This window comes from Mus musculus, chromosome 5 (genome assembly GCF_000001635.26).
Source record: "Mus musculus strain C57BL/6J chromosome 5, GRCm38.p6 C57BL/6J".
Classification (NCBI taxonomy): Eukaryota; Metazoa; Chordata; class Mammalia; order Rodentia; family Muridae; genus Mus; species Mus musculus.
The window spans coordinates 122,938,518-122,958,654 of NC_000071.6; the positions used below are offsets into that span (position 1 = coordinate 122,938,518).

A 20,137-nucleotide genomic window follows, 5' to 3' on the forward strand; every position below is an offset into this window, starting at 1 on the left:
AGTGTAAACAGCACCATGCCCTGGGAGAGTTGGGGGCGGGTCTATGGGTCTATTACCATGACTCCTGCCTTGAGTGATACCAGTTTGGGGGGGGGGGGCTAGGCTCCTCTCCTGGGAATTATGGACTACGTTGGGGGGGGGGGGGCGAGTAGATGGGGGAAGGAGCAGATGCACTTAGATACACAATCATATTCCCATGGGAGGGGACAGCTACCCAGCAAGTTGCCAAAGTCTTGAGAAGTCCCAGTCTGATTCTGGCTTTCAGGAACTGCCTAGAAAGCCTGGGCCTGACCTCTCCTCTAGAGTGCTGGGTTTCCATCCACACCTGCTGGTCTGCTGCTCACAAACTGGGCTGGTTTTCAGGGCTGACCAAAGAACAGTTGGCTGGAGCCCAGAGCGCATTTGACTCAGACGGAAAAGTGACTATTTGTGCCCAATTAGTGACTTTTCTCCTGCACGTGCTACAGATCTGGCCCCTGTGGACCTTCTTAGATGGGTGACCAGGGGAAGGGGGAAGAAGTCTATGAAATGGGAAGTCTGCATAGGATCTTGGCCCAGGACAATGTAGAGCTGGGTATCCCAAGTCCTAAATGCACAAACGCCCTGGGCATCCTAAACACCTCCTGCTTAGACTCCAGTGTATCGTTAGACTCCAGTGTATCAATCCGTGAAAACGGAGAGCTGAAGACAAGACCAGAAAGATACATTCTGACAAGAGCGGTGTGAGGTATTTCTTTACAGAGGCCAAGCTTGCCAACACTTCTTCAGGGTCAAAAAGCTACCTCTGGGGGCAGCAGTTAAGAACACTGACCGCTCTTCCAGAGGTCCTGAGTTCAATTCCCAGCAGCCATATGGTAGCTCTCAACCATCTGGAATGGGCATCTAATGCCCTCTTCTGGTGTGTCTGAAGACAGCTACAGTGTTACTCACATATATAAAATAAATTTTTAAAAAAGCCTCATCTGAGGCAAATTTCCAGGAGAAATGACATGTGGTTTGTCCATGCCATAGAGTTCTATTCAGTTATGAGATGGGCTGGCTATGGCTACCCAGGGATATACCTTGGAACCATCATGCTGAGTGAAAGAATCCAGATATGAAAGGTCACATATTAAATGATTCCATTCTTAGCAAACTGGCAAATTCACTAAGCCTGGAGGTTCTATCAGGGCTGTCAGGAGTTGGAGAAAGAGAAAAAGAACAATGACTGCTAATGGATATGGGGGTTCCTTGGTGTGTAGATGGGGTACGTGAAACGTGTTAGAACTAAATGGCCACACACTAAAAATACAGAATAGTACCAGGTAGTGGTGGTGCACGCCTTTGATCCCAGCACTTGGGAGGCAGAGGCAGGTGGATTTCTGAGTTCAAGGCCAGCCTGGTCTACAGAGTGAGTTCCAAGACAGCCAGGGATACACAGAAAAAAACCCTGTCTCAAAAAAAATTAAAAAAAATAATAAAAAAAAACAGAATTGTACATCTCAAATGGCAAATTTTTACAGCATGTGAGTTATAGCTAAATTCAAAGAAAAAAAAAAGCTATGATGCCATAAGCTCTTTTTATCCCAGGGCTTCAGTTCCTCACCCTTGAACCTGTCTCACATGCCTGACGACATGGCGTCAGGGCACGGCACTGGAAAGAGGGTGGCCAAGCCCTAGCTAACCATCAAAGATAACTCAGGGAAAACTCCAGAACAAAAGGCACCGTCGACCCTCATTTTGGGAGGGATTTCCTAGCCAAGAAAGCGTGACCTGAGTTGGCAGTGAGGATGGGCACGGGGAAGCCGTGGCCCCAGAGCTCAGAAACAGGACGAGAGACCCGGATACCAGCTTCCTCCCCAACAGACTTCAGTTTCCCAAGGAAACGCTTAGGAGAGATGTGATCTTGGACCAGCCTGGGCCTTTTGCAAAGCCTCCCTATGCCCTGCAAACTACAGCAACCAGAACAACAGAAAGTGCCACACACTTTCTTTCTAGATTAGCAAAGAGGAGAAAGGTCGGGTGTTCCCATTTCCTGCTGTTCTCTCAAGATACACAAACACAGACACTTGTTCAGGTACAGATAGAGAAACAGTGGCTCCATAAAGGGTTGGTTTTGATTTTGTTTTTTTGTTTTTTATTGAGGAAACATATCTCAGACTAGTCCCACCCTATGTAGCCGTGGTTGGCTTTGAACTTCTGATCCTCCTGCCTCTACTTCCCAAGTGCTGAGGTTACAGACATGCACAATCAGGATGCCGAACCTTCTCCACTGAGGATTCTGTCTGCCTACGCCTGAACTTGAACAGAAACTCCAGAGATTTGGGGACAGGTTCTTGGGGATGGTCTGACAGCTTACTGGAGAGACAGAACCAAGGCCCAACCTGAGACCAGGGGCAGGAGTGGGAGGGAACTGAAGAGCGCGGAGAAAGGCCGGGAAAGAAGGTGCCTCTTACCCGGGTCCTGTCCTCGATCTCGTAGATCCGCAGCTGCATGGGCACGTTGAAGCTATGCAGGATGTTCCCGCCGAACACCAGAGAGTCCACAGGCGTATAAACCGCATGGATCCAACCTGAGTGGGGAGGGCAGAGGGAGGGTGAGCCCTGACTCCTCTCATAAGACTGGAGGGAGGGAAAAGATGGAACACAGGAGGGCACAGGGGACACGGATGTGCAAGGACATGTGATGCAGAAACCAAGGCTCCCAGTCAGCCCGAGGGATGCAGCCAACAACCCCTAGAGACCCCCAGCTAACTCAAGGCAGGTGCTGGGATGTGGCAGGCAAGTGCCTGTATTGAAGACCTCAATGATCAAACCTTCCGACTGGGACTTGGCTGGAGCCAGGAACAGATGGCCCTGGTCCCAGCATCATGCTGAGCCAGAAGGTAGGAGGTCCCTCCTGAGCTGTACATCTATCTCTCCTCAGCCTTTTCTTAGTCACTCCTTGGAACACTGGTCCCTGTGGGGCTCATATGGGACAGCTTGGAGGAATGACTATGGAACCTAGGCACATCATGTTTGCATGAAATCCTGCCAGGCCCATTTCCAAGTTCTCTCCTTAGTCAAAGGATGCTTGTACCTCATCCCAGCTTCCCTCACCCATTTTCCTCATGTACTAAGTGCAGTCTGTGGCAGGTATCCCTTCTGCACAATGCACTTTTTTTTTTTTTTTTGGTTTTTGAGACAGGGTTTCTCTGTGTAGCCCTGGCTGTCCTGGAACTCACTCTATAGACCAGGCTGGCCTCCAACTCAGAAATCCGCCTATCTCTGCCTCCTTAGTGCTGGGATTAAAGGCGTGCGCCACCACTGCCCAGCACGATGCAACTTCTTAGCCAGGCTACACTTGTGACCTCCCCAAGTTACTCTCTAAGGGCTTTCCAGGCCTCGGTTTATTAATTCTTATAGAAGCCATCTCTTGGCAACTACAATTTACAGGTGAATTCAGGTGTGTTCAAATGAAATCATCTGTAAGTATTTTGAACCCCAAAAGTTAGCCTCAACCTCGTTTGTCGAGACTTTAGTCAACAACATCATACCTCCATTTGAGACTGGTCACAACAGCCAGTGCAGAAAACACCAATGTGGTCCCTGGATCTGGAGCTACAGGGCATACATACAGCTTTATTGTGACTCCATTTGGCAGGTTCTCAAAGGCTAAGGGTCCCTAGTTGCTGGCGGTGGTGGTGCACACCTTTAGTCTCAGCAGAGGCAGGCAGATCTCTAAGTTTGAGGCCAGCCTGGTTTACACAGTGAATTCCAGGACAGGAGTGGCTACACAGAGAAACCATGCCTTAAACACACACACACACACACGTCCCTTGCTGGAAGAAGGAGCAGCTAGCTGGCAAGCAAAACAGCGGTTTCCAACAGCTCTGCATTGCCCCAGAGTTTCAGGGAACAGGCATGGGAACACACCAGGAAGCAAGGGAGAAATATACTGAGACACAGGGACAACGGCAGTGGTGAGGTAAGCAGTGGGAAAAGTCAAGAGTGGGAGACAGAAAAGAGTCAGCACAGGGGTGTGAGCAAACAGACGCAGATATGAGACCCTTTCACTCAAAGGAACATTCTAGAACCCAACCTAACTGCCTGCCCAGGCCCAAGCCCAAACAGTTCCAGCTCTTTCCCAGGTGAGTTGAGACATCAGTTCTCAGGCTCAGGATCTACAGCAGCTGCAGGGAACAGAGCCACCACACGAGTCTTCTACCGTTACCAGTACCATGATGATCGCGACTGAAACACTTCCTCAGGTTAGAATGAGGGTGCCAGACCCTCGAGATCCTGTCCCTACACTTCACATGGCCACCTGTTATAGTTTGAATATGCTTGGCCCAGGAAGTGGCACTATTCGGAGGTGTGGCCTTGTTGGAGTAGGTGTGTCACTGTGGGTGTGGGCTTTAAGAAACCTTGTCCTAGCTGCTTGGAAGTTGATCTTCCACTAGCAGCCTTCAGATGAAGATGTAGAACTCCCAGCTTCTCCTGCACCATGCTTGACTGGATGCTACCATGTTCCCACCTTGATGATAATGGATGGGACCTCTGAACCTGTAAGCCAGCCCAAATTAAATATTGTCCTCATAAGAGCTGCCTTAACACCCTAACTACGACACCACCCTTCCCTCTACCCAAGCCTGAGCTTAGGGAACTTGGTTCCAAACTCCCCCCGCCCTAGGAAAACATCCCTGGTCTGGCTATGTGTGCCCACTTGAAGACCATTACCTTCCTCTCGGGGGAACCTGGTAAGCAAGAACTCAATGGTTACAAGCAGTCACCATTGACATCGGTTTGGAGAAGGACAGCGTCCACCTTAATAAGTACTGATTAAGCCAGACTCTCCTGCAGGCAGACATGGTGGCTCACCAGACTTCCGTCTATCACCTTGGTGTGTGAACAGAGTGTAGACGGAAGACAGATGCCACTCTGGGCAGGCAGGAGATCTGTATACCGGCTGTTCAAGGGAAGCTTCTACCAACCTTCCATCCCCTTCTGGGGTATCACAGGTGGATCAGGCAGCCGGCCTTGGATTTAAATGGCTGCTGAGTTCCTCTGCAGCCCCGCTTACCTTTGCTTCCCGGTCTCAATGATGCCCTTAGGAAAACACAGGAAGGGAAGCCCTGCCTTCAAAACCCCATCTCTCCCCATTCTCCTGAGGATGGCTCATTCAGAACAAATGTTCTGGGGAACCTGGAACTACTGTCCCGGGTTATAACGGGGCAGGAGAGGCCAGCATCTGCCATCAGCAATAGAAAGGCAATAAGCGGCTTATATTCAGGCCAAGCAACCAGGGACGGATGTGGACATGGATGGAACACAGTGACCCACAAACCCCACCGGCGGGGTGATTTCTGGGACCTGAGAGGTCCAGGAACAACAGAGTCACATGGAGTCTCATCCACAACCCCGGTGCTCAGAATGCAGACCACAAGCCCCTTGGCACATCTGCCTCCCTTTCTGCAGTTGCTGTAGAGACGACCTCACGAATTCCATAAGCGCCCTGCCCCACCCCCACCCCCACCCCCTGGCCGCTGGGGCTGCTGACTGGCCAACTACAAGCTGCATTGGACCCAAGGGTGCGGTAAGTTTGTTATACCTCACATTACAAAATGGGAGATGTTACCCGAGTCTCTGAATTACTCACCTCCTCACAGCATATGGAGATAGATACACAAGCCAGGCCCCAATATTACCTGGTCCCAAAGCGCCAAAGCTTGGAAGTAATTGCCAAATTTGCCGTGCCTCCGGCACCCTCTGAATTTCACTCACTTCACATGCTACCCTGGTTCTATACCCATTTTATAGTGGGTGGACCACCAAAGGCCCAATCACGTTATACTGTCAAGAGCTCAGATTCACCTTACTGACTTGCTAGTCTCACCAGGTGGCTCATGTCTCTCATTTCTATTTTTTTTTTTTAAAGACGGGAGTCACACTGGATAGCGCTGGCTTGCCTATAACATCTATGTAGACTGGCATGGCTTTGAACCCACAGAGCTCCATCTGACTCTGCCTCCAAGTGCTGAGATTAAAGATGTGTGCCACCACACCCAGCAAAATTGTTTCTTGGCACAGATAACACTGGGCAGCCCAGAGTAGCCGCCTCTTGGCTTAGGAGGAAGTGGTTCCCACGTGATGGTTCTTATTCCAAGACAAGGGTAGGGAAGACATTAAGACATTAAGTCTCTTGGCTCCAAAATCCTCAGGCATTGCCACTCTCAGGCATACCTAACAAGGTCCCCATAAGGGACTAAACACCATAATTGCCACCTGGACGGAAACACTACCAAGAGGGAGGAAGTGTGTCCTACATTCCCTTAGCTCATCCCTCATTGTCCCAGACCAGTGTGGCTCTAAGAATGTTTGCTGAAGTGCTTTAATTACAGAACTTGGGAGGTGAGGGTAGGAGGATCAGGGGTTCAAAGTCATCCTCCACTATAACCAGCTTGGAGCCAGCCTGGACCATCTTTAATGATCTCCCTCTTCCTTGGAGCTTTCCTGGCCTGTCAAGGGATGGGGACTGGAAAGAAACCAGCTTCCAACTCCTGTGCATGCCTCCTCTGCACTCAGACACAGAAGAAACGGTGGTGCACACGGAACCACTCCAACCTGCTAGCATCCAACGAGCTCTCAAAGAACGGGACAGAAGCAGGACACTTAGGGCTTAAGGCAGCAGAACACATGTCCAAAGTCACTAGAGTGTGTTGGAAGTGTTAGAGTTTATTTGGTAGAGCACTTACCCAGGGGATGAAGCCCTGGAATCATTTCTCAGTAAAGGCAGGTAGACAGGTAGGCAGGCAGGCAGGCAAACAGGCAGATAGGCACAGACACACAAACACACACATACACACACACACACACACACACACACACACACACACACACAGAAAGACAAACTCACTGGGGAGGCTGGTCATTATGATGTATGTCTCTGATCCAAACATTTTAAATGGGGGGGGGGGGAGATCATGAGTTCTAGCCCACCCTGGGTTATATATCAAATCTCTGTCTCAAACTAGCTATGACACCACATGCCTGTAATCCCAGCACTTTGGAAGTAGAGGCAAGAGGAGCTGGAGTTGGAAGACCTTTCTCAGCTACGTAGTGAAATCATAGGCAATCTAGGCTACCTTAGACCCTGCCTAATGTATTCACACCTAGGTTCTATGGGACAAAATTTAAATCTTGGGGTCGGCAAGATGGCTCCACAGGTACCTGCCACCAAAGACGATGATCTGGGTTTGATCCCTAGGGACCCACCTGGTGGAAGCAGAGAACCAACTCCCACAAGCTATCCTGTGGCCTCCACACTCAACCTCCTGACAGTTGCATGAAACACATACAGAAATAAAATAAAATTCTTATCTTTTAATGTTGCCTGGCAGCAACATATTAAAAAAAAGAGAGAGAGAAATGTAGGTTGATTTTCAGATGTGCGACTATTAAGGCTTGAAGTATCACTCTTTCTTTGAAGTATATTTCTATCAGCCCATCAAACAGGATACCACGTCTATACATTCAACCAACCACAAGTCATAAATGGCGGGGTGGGGGGGGGGCGTTTCTGTAATGACTATACAAAGATCCTTTTTCTTTACCTAATATAGCAACTCTTTATATAGTATTACATTGCACTATGTCTTTTTTGTTTGTTTTGTTTTTCCAAAAAAGGGTTTCTCTTTGTAGCCCCGGCTGTCCTGGAACTTGCTCTGTACACCAGGCTGGCCTTGAACTCCAAAGATCTGCCTGCCTCTGCCTCCCTCAGTGCTGGGATTAAAGGCCTGTACTACCAACAACTGGCTTGAACTAGGTCTTATGTCTGATCTAGTGATTGGTTTTGGTACCTATAAGGCAAATTAGAACCAATCTCCTTTACCTGACCAGTGACAACTCCCACAATTCTCCTTCAAACTCCTTTATTTTTTTATTTTTATTTTTAATTTTTTAAAAAAGATTTATTTATTTATTATATGTAAGTACACTGTAGCTGTCTTCAGACACACCAGAAGAGGGCATCAGATCTCATTATGGATGGTTGTGAGCCACCATGTGGTTGTTGGGATTTGAACTCAGGATCTTCGGAAGAGAAGTCAGTGCTCTTAACCACTGAGCCATCTCTCCAGCCCTTTTTTGGTTTTTTGAGTCAAGGTTTCTCTGTATAGCCCTGGCTGTTCTGGAACTCACTCTGTAGACCAGGCTGGCCTTGAACTCAGAAATCTGCCTGCCTCTGCCTCCCAAGTGCTGGGATGAAAGGCGTGTGCCACCACTGCCCGGCCTTCAAACTCCTTTCATTCAACAGTTTTCTGCTAGTCTGTCTTCTGGTTGACATATCTTCCAAAAGTCTAATTACTAATAGGTACACAACATGTGGACTTGATCTCTGTGTGTGTGTGTGTGTGTGTGTCGCTGTGTATCACTGGCTGTATCCCACTGTGTGTGTCTCTGTCTCACTGTATCTGTGTGTATCTCTTGTGTGTATGTCTCTATGTCTGTGTATGTGTGTATGTCAATTGGTACCGACTATTACCTCCCTCATTGTGTAGAATGCTTTCTTTAATGCAGCCTAACAAGAAACTCCCTGCTCCCCACATCACTGGCCACCCCTGTTAGTAGCTCAGTCTATAGCTAAAAGCCCTCTCTGTCTGTCTCTAAGCTTCCATCCAAGTCTGCGAGCGAGGCACACAGTACCTAAGGACCAGGTCATCTTCTCACACAAACCTCCAGAGCAGTGATTCTCACTCGGCCTTCCTAATGCTGTGACCCTTTAACAGGGTTCCTCATGTGGTGGTCAGCCTCAACCATAAAATTATTTTATTGCTATTTCATAACTACAATTTTGCTACTGTCATGCATTATAATACAAATAAATCTGATATGCAGGGTTTCTGATATGAGACCTTTGTGACGTACTGTCTGACCCCCAAAGGGGTCACAACCCTCAGGTTGAGAACTGCTACTCTAGAGGAAGACCCAAGGAAGACATTCGAATGTCTCCAGAGGAAGGACCAGGGGCTTCTTCACAGGTATGGCTACTCAGGTTATACGCGTTCTCTGGAGCTTGACACTTGCTCCCCCTCAGGGCACGTCAATGGTTCATCTAAGCCCAAGGCGCACAGAAGTCCTCACTTGGCCCCAGCCCTGGCTGAGACCACAGAACTGCAGGAGGCTGCTTTCAAGTGCCGGGGAGCCAATGATTGGCTGACCCCGCCCCCCCAAGCCAACCATCCAGGAACCTACCGGAAGGGATGAAAAAGGTGTAGCCTTGCTTCAGCTCAATTCTTTGGCAGCGTTCCACGCGGTCTCCCAGAAAGATGTCGCTCTGTTTGCCAGACAGCACCCACTCCTCGTACAAAGCCAAGTTGTGCAGGGTTGGAGGGATCAGCCAAAAGATCTTGGGAGGGAAAGGAGGCAGTCAGGCACGAGTCTCTGATTTCTTCCAAGCTCCGAACAAACCCAAAAGAGTCCCACCCACCTGGAGAAGGACATGGAGAGTAGCAAGTCTGTCTGTCTAGTCTGTCTGGGCTCCCCAAGCAAGCAGGGCTCAAAGCAGGGAGACGGGAGGGGGGTGTGTTCTGGCTGCCTTTGGGGTATCTCGGTTCCGGGTGAAATACCAAGGCAGGAATGCTTCCTGTACAGGTATAACATTTTTCTCCGGTGCCACAGGCTTGTCTGGGAGGTTGGGGAAAGGAGTGGAAGATAAACTGGCCCAATAAATAAATTCAGCCTGTGCTCACCCTGGAGGAGGGGAAAGCATCTGGAATCAAGTGGGTTGACTTCCTCCCGGAATCTCTCCCCAACCCAGTCGTTTCGAACAAAGGTGCATACAGGAAGACCCAGATGAGCCGGGCACACGTGGGCATCCTCAAGAAGCACCTCCATCCGTGCAGGGACATCACACACCAAAGCAAATACAGCACGAGGACTGACTATACACCCTACGACTTCCTTTTCAGAGTGATGATGGTCTATCTAACCCCAGTGTAAAATGTCTTGCTTAGAGGCAGGTGGTGACCAACCTACACTTCTTTGAAGTTAAAAGACTTGGTGGAAGGGGTTGGCAAGATGGCTCAGTGGGTAAGTGCACCGACTGTTCTTCATAAGGTCCTGAGTTCAATTCCCAGCAACCACATGGTGGCTCACAACCACCCATAATGAGATCGGACGCTCTCCTCTGGTGCATCTGAAGATAGCTACAGTATAATAATAAATCTTTGGGCTGGAGCGAGTGGGGACTGAGCGAGCGGAGTTGACCGGACTGAGGGGGTTGACTAGGGTGAACAGAGGTTCTAAAAATTCAATTCCCAACAACCACATGAAAGCTCACAACCATCTATACAGCTACAGTGTACTCATATACATTAAAAAAAAAAAAAAAAAAAGTCCTGTTGGCAAAGCTGCCAGAAAGCTGAGGAACTTTAAGCTGGAGCTACTTGGGAGTTGAAAGCAGAGCAGTGAGGATCAATAGGTCACCCTCCCTTCTGGGAGTTGACAGAGAGAGGCAGGAGGTGGTCCCAGGGGATAAAGTGGCCCTAAGGTAAAGAAAGGGAATATCAAGGCAGAGAGACACTCTGCGCACTCACCTTGCCACCACGGAACACATGGTACCACACGGAGGTGCCTCCAAAGTCAATGTGGAAGTCAGTGAAACAGCCCTTCACGCTCATCAGACAGTACCTGAGGTGCAGGAGCAGGAGTGGGGAGCAAAAAACACAAGTCAAGCCCAAACCACAGGAGGCGAGCGACCTACCACTGCAGAGTCACCTGACTCAACAGCCTTTTATGAAGGTGGCAGATGGGGAATTTCCTCCTCTATCGAAGTGGAGTTTCCCTCCTGGGGGATGCCCCCAGGATCAGGTGACAAATCTCAAGCACGGGTCACCCACCACAGACGCTCACAGACAGCACCTTGGCTTGCAGGTTCCCAAGAGAAATGGCAACCCACAGGCCACTATCAGTTTCGACCCTTGCCCCACCCCCCACCCACCTCCGAGGCTTCCTTTTCTGCTCCATCCGGGGCTCTGTGGCTCTGATAGCTTCGTTTCTCCCTAGCTGCCAGCCCCCTTTGTAGCAGCTAGGCCCCCTAGAATTCAGTAGTAAACCACCTGTGTAAGTTTGCCAATTACCAGTCCCCATTCCTCTCATTCATTCAACCAGTAGTCCAGCTGAGAAGAAGGCACGGTACTGAGAGAAATGGGTAAGCATACATAAGACCCCTGAGCCCTGTGCAGTTGGTGGGTTGCACCGATAAAGTTATGGCTTGGGAAGTAAGCAATGAGGCTAGAGATTCCACCCAGGGTGATTCTGCATATTTGAAATGTCCCAGGTAAGGAAATCCAAAGAGGAAGTCCACAAACAAATTAGTGGTGGCCAGGGGCTGGCTGGGCTGGAGCTGGGCTGAGACTGGACTGGGGCAGGGTGGGAATGACACTAATGGGTATGGGGTTTCATTCTAGCAGAATGAAGGGATCCTAAAACTGAGATGTGGTTATGCCGGTCTTCGAACACACTGGAAAACACTGGGTTGCACACTTTTTATGTGGGAATGATACGTAATTTTTATCCTGCCAGAGCTGTTTTATCTTTCTTCTTCTTTTTTTTAAGTGAAGGGATTAAAAGAAGATCCTGGGATTCGAGAGGGGTGAAGAACTCTGGTGATAGAAGCTGGATCACAGGTTATGCGTTCAAGAAGAGAAGGAACCCCACAGTGGCAGCCCTCCCTCACAAGCTCGGAAGAAGGTAGACAGCCCAGCCTTTCCTGCAGGTACACAGCAGTCCTCTCTTCCAACCCTCAACGTGCTACTGGCCCGAGGAGGCGCACGAAACCTGAGTAAGAGGAGGGCACCTCGCTGGTTTCCAAATCCGGGCATGGCATGAAATAGTGTTAGCCCCCCTACCACTGACCCCTACCCTCCAAGAACCCCAAGGGGCACGAAGGAGCAACCTCCCCTCCCTCCTGCTCATCTTGGCCCAGAGGCCCGCACACACGTTTACCCCACTGACCTCTTTTCCCCACGCTGCACTTTGCTCTTCCGTGGTTTGGGGAAGAGAGATGGAATGGGGCGGGGACCTGCAGGGAGGAGCCAGCAGCAAGCTGGAGAGAAATAGGGGACGTGGGGCTGCGCTGGCTTGAAGGTTGGAGGGCTCTGAGAACCCCCTCCTTCTGTTTGCCTTTTGCACCTCTCGTTCAGGTGGACCCGGGGCTTAGCAATATGCAGGCAGCGTGCCCCGCGTCCCTCCTCAGGATAGGCTGGAAAGAGCCTTAACCATGTGTCTGCAGGAGGCTGGCAAATCAGAACGCCTCCCCGTACATCAGAGCCCCGCTGCCTAGCAACCCCATCGGAGGGGTGTAGTTGACAGCCCAGGACTGTCACGAAGCTGGCACTAGGGCTGCTTAAGTCCTGACTGGGGCTCTACACCCTGACGGCCCGCAATCCCCCCCCCCCAAGGCGATGCAAACAGGTCCCCTGACTTAAGATCCGGAGAAATCTTCCCTCTAAAGAATGGGGGGGGGGGGTCCTGAAGCCCTACCCTACCCCCACCCTCATGGACCACACTGGCCTCTTTCCTCTAAGCTCCATTTCAAAATATTAGTCCTCATTTCCCTAAAACCAGCTCTTCCTCTCGTTTTTTTATTTTATTTTTTTCTTTTTTAATCTAACCTCGGTTCCCACCCCCTCCAGGCCTCAGCGGAACACAGACTAGAGAAAACAATTTAAGTCTGTGGGGTGGAGCAAAGAGAACGTGCTTCCTTCAGCCTGCAGCTGGATGCTCGGGAGGGGGTACCTGCAGCAGGAAAGATGGACTAGGGTTGGGGGTGTCCAGTTCTAGGAGCCCTGGGACTGCTTAGTCAAACCGGTCACTCCCACTAGCCCATCTCTCAGTCCTCTGATCCAACCCTTCACAAGGGAAAACTGGGTTCCTCTGGCTCTGTGCGCAGGGAAAGTTCTCCGAGTGTAGCCCGCGCCTGATCTGTCCTCACTCAGTCAGGGGCCCGCTGTGTGCTACAACACTACTTCCAGACCAGCCAGCCTCCTCTAAGGTGGGACCTTCCTTTTGGTGTCAGTTCCACTCCTCCCACCTCCCACGCCCTTAGTAAGTGAAAGTGGCGGTGACAGAGTGGCTTTGTACTGTCCCCTGCAGTCCAAAGGCAATCGTAGGTTTTGCCACCCCAAGGCTCCCACCCGCGCTGACTTGGGGCTCCCTCCTCGCTCCTGCTCGCTCTGGCATGCCGCCTTTGCACTGACCTCTACAGCTTCCTCCTCCCAAGCACACCGCAGTCACATGGGCACCTCCGCTCTCGGCTTGGTGCCACAGCCAGCCCGCCAGCTAGCCAGGCTTCCGCAACGGCAAGGCTGGACAGCGAGGCACGCGACATCCCCACCCCACCCCCCACGCTAGGTGGCTTCTGTGCACCCCGCAAGTTCGCAGCTGAAATTGCGGAAAATCTGTAGCGCAGGAGCTCAGTCCTTTCAGCGGTTGGAGGCCGGGGATGGCGGGAGACAAGAGGCATAAGGGGGGCGCTGCACCTGCCACACCAACTTTGGGGCGAGGCCTGGGGTCTGGAGAGGTGGGGCGGCCCCACCTTGCCCTTTTCTCTCTAACTTCCAGAAACTCTCCCCCAGGTGGCCCAATTGATATCCCTTTGGGCAAAGGTCTGATGGAGAGAGCCCAGGAAAACTGGCGACGGGTGGCGGGCTGGAGGCGCCACGCGGGCGCGAACGTACACGCCCCACACTTCCAACCCGCCCCAGGAGACACAAAGAACAGCTCAGCGACGCTGGCCGAGCATCCCGCGGGCAGGAGGCTACCCACACCCGCCCCACGCGCCACAAAGGAGGTTACCCTCGGTGGCAGAGGAGTGGCTCCCTGGCGTCCCCTTCCGCAGAGGCTCGACGCGCGCCCAGACCCGTGAGGCGACGGCAGCCGAGCCCCCTCCACCGCGCTGCCAGGCCCCAGCCCAGGACGCTGGGGCCCTCTCGCGCCGCCTTCCTTCCTCGGGGAGACAGGCGCAGCCTGTGCACATCCCCACGCTGAAACTGAACAGCCGTGCGGCGCGGAGGCCGCCAGGGAGGTGGAGAGGCCGGCGGCGACAGAGAAGAGCTCCGGGCTACACACCGGATCCCTAGCCCACTCCCACACTCCCCGGCAGTAGTCTGAGGACTACTGGGTCCGGGTTTTCCCACCTTGCTACCCAGGTGGTGACCTAATATAAAGCCACCTGCCTTAAATATCCATCCTTGGGCAGAGATGGAGGGAGGGCCATAGCTAAGATGCCTGGAGAGTACATGATGGGGAAAGGTGAGGTTCTAGTCCTGAGAGAGCTCTGTGATCTTAGGCAATTTCTTTCCTCTCTCGGGGTAATTGAGTAACGGGAGGTAACCTGAAGTTTAACTAGGGCATTCCAGACAGACTCTTCCCCGACCTGCCCCTCAGTAGCCTTTTCTACGAATTACAAACTACATTGTTCATGCCAAACTTCACAACACTGTGAGCTCAAGTCCCACCATTTCAGATGAGTAAGCCAACTGTTGAGGAGTTCAGGAGCCCCTTACCTTGATATTAACTTACAAGTGGCCAGTAGTCATCATGGCCGGTCTGTGAATCTCCCAGTCCCTCCCAGATCTACCTGGCCCGAACTTTAACACCAAAATTCCAAGTTACACCCAAAGCTCAACCATTCACTGCCTCTGGGCAAAAAGAAGAGTTTAACTCAACTCAAAAGTCCTGCCCTGGGGGTGTCGAGAATCTCCTTCCACCTCTGGCCCGACGCCTTCCTCCAAAGCCACAGGGAGGCAGAGGTTTGCCTGGCTCTGAAGAGACAGAAGCCAAACTCCATTCTTTGGTCAAACACCATACACTGCAGAAAAGCCAGTGACGTAGTTAGGTTCTAACTAAAGTGTAGTCTATAAACGGATACATTCACAATCCAGTAAGACGTAGGTGTCATTCCTATGTCACCCTTCGGACCCATCACCCCCACTCTAAGCATGCAAACACTGAACACGTTTCCAGGGGCTCAGTGACCCAGGCATTCCCTCTGAACCTTACAGCATTCTGTCTATAAGCTTAGACTTTACCTGATTGGAATTTTTTTTTTAAGCAGGTGTACGTTTTTTCGGTTGAAAGGTAAAATTAACAACTCCAAAGAACCCCCCCCTATCTTGGGAATGAGCACCGGTCGTTGGGGAGGAGTCCGTGAGCAAGAATTTTTGTCACACTTAGAAACTGATTGGGAAATAAAGCTGGCAGATTGAGGCCACCCTGACAACTGGACCGGGAAGCTCAAATGAGAGGAATACTTTATAGAGGACAAATACCTGATCCTTGATGGAAGGACCACAGATGATTCATTTGTGGAGAGAAAGCATCAACACCAATCTTAAATTCTCATCGGGCTGAGGAACTTGGCATCTCTAGTGAACTCTAACTTGTCACTTCATAGCTCCAACCAAATTCTTCATGTGCATGCCTGGGCTACTAGGCTAGCAATTTTTTTTAGTTACTTTTACATGTGTGTTATATTGGGGGGGGGGCTTTTGAGGGTGAGGGGAAGACAGGCTCTCACTATGTAACCTTGGCTGTCCTGAAATTCACTCTGTAGATGAAGCTGGCCTCAAACTCACAGAAATCTGCCTGCCTCTGCCTCCCAACTGCTGGGATTAAAGGCGTGTGTATACCACTATGCCTGGCTCACCTATCTATTTTAACTATGCAAAAAATCCTAAGAGAACTCTTTCACTGGGGGTGGAGACATGTGCCTAAAATCCCAACACTTAAAAGAGAGAGTCAGGAGGATGAGTTCAAAGCCAGCCTGGGTTACATGAGACTTTGTTTAAAAACAGAAGTTTTAAAGGGCAGCATCTCAGTCCAAGCTCCCTGCTCAGGAGCTATATTGCCTTCACCAACCTACTATGAAGCCAGTCTCTTCATTTGTAAAAAGCTAGCACACCTGTCAGTGGTGTGTCTCTGACATATATATGCCGGTGTCCAACAGAACACCTGAGTAGTGACCCTACAGAACAGGACAAACTGGCAGAGATGTTAAGCAAAGAGCCAAGACTCTCGAGGTCTGGAGTCCAGCCTGGAGGCCACAGCTGTCTGTTTCCCTACCTAGTCAGACACAGGTGATCACTGAGAAAGAGGCAGGTGTGGCTGTAACAAATGTAAAGGCGGCCCGGTGGGAAAGCAGAGGCCACCAGAGCCCAAAAGGCCATGCATGCAGACTTTTTATCCCACCTCAGGACCATACCCCACACGTCACCACCCACTGGGTACTCATTCTGGTCTTCCCACAGGACAGGAGAGAGGCAGCCTGGGGCAGACAGAGGCTCCATGCAGGGCAAGCCAAGTCTCCCCAAGAAGAGGATGCTTCAGTGACAGTGTCGTCCTGTGTTCCACCAATATCTCCCCCCACCCCATTTTCTTCTCAGTAGAGTGAAAACACACAGTCAAACCTCAGGGGAGGGGTGCTCCATTACAATCATCTGAGCTGCAAACATATGCTTGCTTTGAGCCACCCCCCCCTCTTTTTTTTTTTTTTTTTTTTTTTGCTGGGATTCTGAGCTCCTTGACTGTAAGCCCCATAGCCTATCATTAGGCTAGCAGCACTCACTGCCAAAAGCCCCTGCTGCTCTAGCAGGAGGAGTGGGGAGGACACGCCCTAATCCCTTACTGCAATGCATTACCATGCCCAATCCTTAGTCAGAAAGGTACACCACATGCCCAGACCTGGGGGATTGTGGAAGCTTGGCCCCCACAAATTCTCTCAAGCTCTTCAGGAGGTAGAGCTAAGAGCTTAGGCTACAGCTCAGTGGGAGAGCACTCCTCTGGCACATGCATGGACCCTGGAATTTCATCTCTGCACCACAGACACCAAAGGGAGTGGAGCTTGGAATGTAGCTCCTGTTTGTAGAGTGTCTGTCTAGCAAGCATCACATAAAAAAAGGACTGGGGAGTGCTGGAGAGATGGCTCAATGGTAAAGAGCACTTGCTGCTCTTTTTAGAAGACCCAGGCTAAGCTTCCTGCACACATGGTGGCTGACAATTGTAATTAAGTTCTAGGAGACCAGATACTACCTGCTCTTGGCCTCTGCAGGGCCATATAGTATGAACACACATACACACTCACACACACTCTATGCATTTATATACATACATGCTTGTACATACATATAAGTGTGTGTGTATATATATATATATATATATATATATATGTATGTTTTGCCTACATGTATGTATGTGTGTATATCTACATATATGTGTGTGTATGTATATATACACATGTATATGTGTGTATACATACATACATATTGGTAAAATTTTTAATTAAAATTTTAATTTAAAAACAAGACATGAGGCCGGGCGTGGTGGTCTACAAAGTGAGTTCCAGGACAGCCAAGACTATACAGAGAAACTCTGTCTCGAAAAACCAAAAAACAAAACAAAACAAAACAAAAAAAAAACAAGACATGGGGTCACATACCTGTACCCTCAGATGTTGAAACAGGGGACTTGGAAGTTAAGGTCATCCTTCACTATACAGTAAACTCGAGGTCAGCCTAAGCTATGTAAAATCTTGTCTCAAAAGAGACCACCACCCCCTCCAAAAGGAAACAGAAAAGGAAGTGCACATTTCTGTCCCTTCGAGTGCTGCTAGCTGGACTAATTAATGAATGAAGAGAAGTCAATAGGATATGACTTTCAAAATTAGGTCACAGGAGCAGAGCATTACTTCCTCTCGGGTCTTCCTGGCAGCACTCACTCTGGGGCCATTCAAATAGCCTTGTGGGGAGGGCCACAGGGTGAGCACTGCCACCTCTGCTGGCTTCCTGCCCACAGCCCCATGGATGCTGAATTTCAGAAGTGGACCCTTAAGCCAGGCTTAGGATGAACGCAGCCTAGACCCAAGCTCCCAAGAGCAAAATCCATCCTGCAGCTTTTAGAGTCCAGATCTGCAGAAACTGACACCATCTTTTGGGGGGGGGTCTTAAGCTTTGGGGAGGTAGGGGGTGGATGTGAAGACTTGGATGCACAGTTGCCCCTCAAGTGTCAGTGGGACAGCAGGTGGGAGCCACCACACCTACCTCTGTTCATTTTGTTGTTGTTGTTTTTAGAATGTTCAAGTTAAGGGTAAGGCTATGCAACAATAAACAACCAGGTCAGGGATACTCTCTGCTACTGTCACTGGCCAGGGCAGGCTTTTCCAATATGGATAATTCTACACAATCCAAGCATCTGGGGGGGGGGGACGACGATGACGCCGCAGGGGGGATGATGGATCAGCAGAAATGCAGGGCAGTTTCAGTATTCACCAGCGCATCCCTGCATCCCTGCATCCCTGCATCCCTTTCTTCTCTACCTCTCTTTTAGAACCTACCGCATTATGTTCCATTGAGACACTTAATACATTGTATCATTTCCACAATATATACACCATGAGAATGGGGTCTTGGCTTTAACCACTTTAACCACTGAGATGTGATAACTAACTTAACCGATTGCACCAAAAACAAAAAAACAAAAAACAAAAAACAAAACAAAAAAAAACCCTTTAACTCCCTACAAGTCCTCAGATTCAGGGACCTGAATCCCATTCGCCTTCCCCTGCCTCCAGACTCTCAACTGAAAACTATTAAAATTCCTAAACCTCTGACCACAATGGAGCAGTATAAATACCAGAGGGGGGGGGGGCTCAGTGTCTGTCACATGTCCCCCTCCACTCCACAAACCCTCCTTCTATTCAGGAGGGCCATCAGCTATCTGTTCTGCAGGCGCCTCCAGCAAAGAAGTACAGTGCTTTTCAGAAACAATGTCATTTTAATTAAATTCCACAGGACCGTTCCCTATTCCCAGAGGACTCCGTCATGATGGCATTTTTTTTTCCACCTTGCTTATGAACATTTGAAATCGGCCTTTCTTTTCAGTGGAACAAATGGACTATCTCCAAGGTGACAGCGTCCTTCCTAGCAAGGTTCAAATCCTATAAGAAGTTCCCATGGCCACTGATGGAGTTTGGAAATGTGTTCCACACACAATCTCATGGATACATCTGAGACATGTGGGCCTCAAAAGTCGCGTATTTATGCCCCCATTGTTTTGGTAATTGGAGAGTCCCTAAGTGTGCAGAGGGCAGGTTTAAAGGAATCTTTGCATTAAGTAGACTGTGCGGAAGCACTCAGAAAGGCAAGGCAGACATTAGTATGAATTTATATCACCCAGCACGATCTATTTAACTCTCTAAATATATGCCCAGGTGTAATCACCTCTTTTCTCCTCTGCTGGGATGTAGGCCAGGTAGCAGCCTCCTCACACCTCCAATCCACACAACAGGAGCATTTGCAGAATATAAACCTACAGGAATGTATCCTGCTCTGCTCTCAGGGGAACAGAAGTACATGGTGGGGGGCAGGGGGGTGATGAAAAATCTCCAGTACTTGTGTAGGCACGAGGATCTTAAGCTTTGAGCTCATCCTGGGTTATACATTGAGGCTCTCACAACCCACCCTCCCCAAAACTAGAGAAACGAACTACTCAGTGTTTGTAAAGGCACCTGCCTGGCCATGAAGACCCGAGGTCAGATTCCCCAGGACTTACAGAAATTCCAGGGTGGGGGCAGCCTAGATGCCTGTAGTCCTTTGTGCCTCATGAGGCCGAAACAAGAGGACCTTTGAAAGTGAGCTGGTTAGCCAGACTAGCTCTATCGGGGAGCTCTGGGATAAACTAAGAACTTGGTACGGGCTGATTCACCTCAGACCAGTACCAAGACACTTCACGGTTCTGTTGGTAGCTTTACCCCCCAGGGTTCAGTTTCCATGTATTTCTGTCACTGTTTAATTTGTTTTTTTTTTGTTTGTTTGTTTGTTTTGTTTTGTTTTTTTGGGCTTTTTTGTTTTTATTTTTCGAGACAGGTTTCTCTGTATAGCACTGGCTGTTCTGGAACTTTGTAGACCAGGCTGGCCTTGAACTCAGAGAACCGCCTGCCTCTGCCTCCAAGTGCTGGGATTAAAGGGGTGCACCACCACCGCCTGGCTCTGTCACTGTTTTATTAATACCCTGTCTCTACAAATTGAAGAGTTCCCCGACCCTGTGTCTTAAGCACAACCACAACGCCCAATTCACCATTGCTGAATGAATGAATGAATGAATGAAAACAGTCAAGGGACCGG

General features: G+C 49.9%; 1 protein-coding gene and 1 long non-coding RNA gene across 23 annotated transcripts in view; one reads left to right on the forward strand and one right to left on the reverse strand.

Annotated features, from left to right (window-relative positions):
• Positions 1 to 20,137, reverse strand: part of Kdm2b (lysine (K)-specific demethylase 2B) — a 118,607-nt gene that overhangs the window by 67,854 nt on the left and 30,616 nt on the right. For 9 of the 12 annotated variants that reach the window (XM_006530376.4, XM_011248210.3, XM_011248208.3 and 6 more), the window contains 3 exons: positions 10,553 to 10,646; positions 9,210 to 9,363; positions 2,436 to 2,551 (listed from right to left, as the gene is read on the reverse strand). In XM_006530376.4, coding sequence (XP_006530439.1) covers positions 2,436 to 2,551; positions 9,210 to 9,363; positions 10,553 to 10,646 — 364 coding nt within the window. Of the gene's footprint in view, positions 1 to 2,435; positions 2,552 to 9,209; positions 9,364 to 10,552; positions 10,647 to 11,972; positions 12,376 to 13,216; positions 13,387 to 13,814; positions 14,117 to 20,137 lie in introns of those variants that run through there. The other 3 variants (XM_011248214.3, XM_011248213.3, XM_011248216.2) reach the window with 3 other exon arrangements.
• On the forward strand, positions 3,142 to 13,851 carry Gm33118. 11 transcript variants are annotated; one of them, XR_003955788.1, is made up of 5 exons: positions 3,142 to 5,553; positions 8,899 to 10,046; positions 11,574 to 11,799; positions 12,161 to 13,011; positions 13,595 to 13,851. It is a non-coding gene; the product is annotated as a predicted gene, 33118 (long non-coding RNA). The 11 variants fall into 11 exon arrangements; XR_003955787.1 differs by lacking the exon at positions 13,595 to 13,851 and adding an exon at positions 13,113 to 13,232; XR_003955790.1 differs by lacking the exon at positions 13,595 to 13,851 and having other exon boundaries at positions 8,899 to 8,995; positions 9,775 to 10,046; positions 12,161 to 12,580.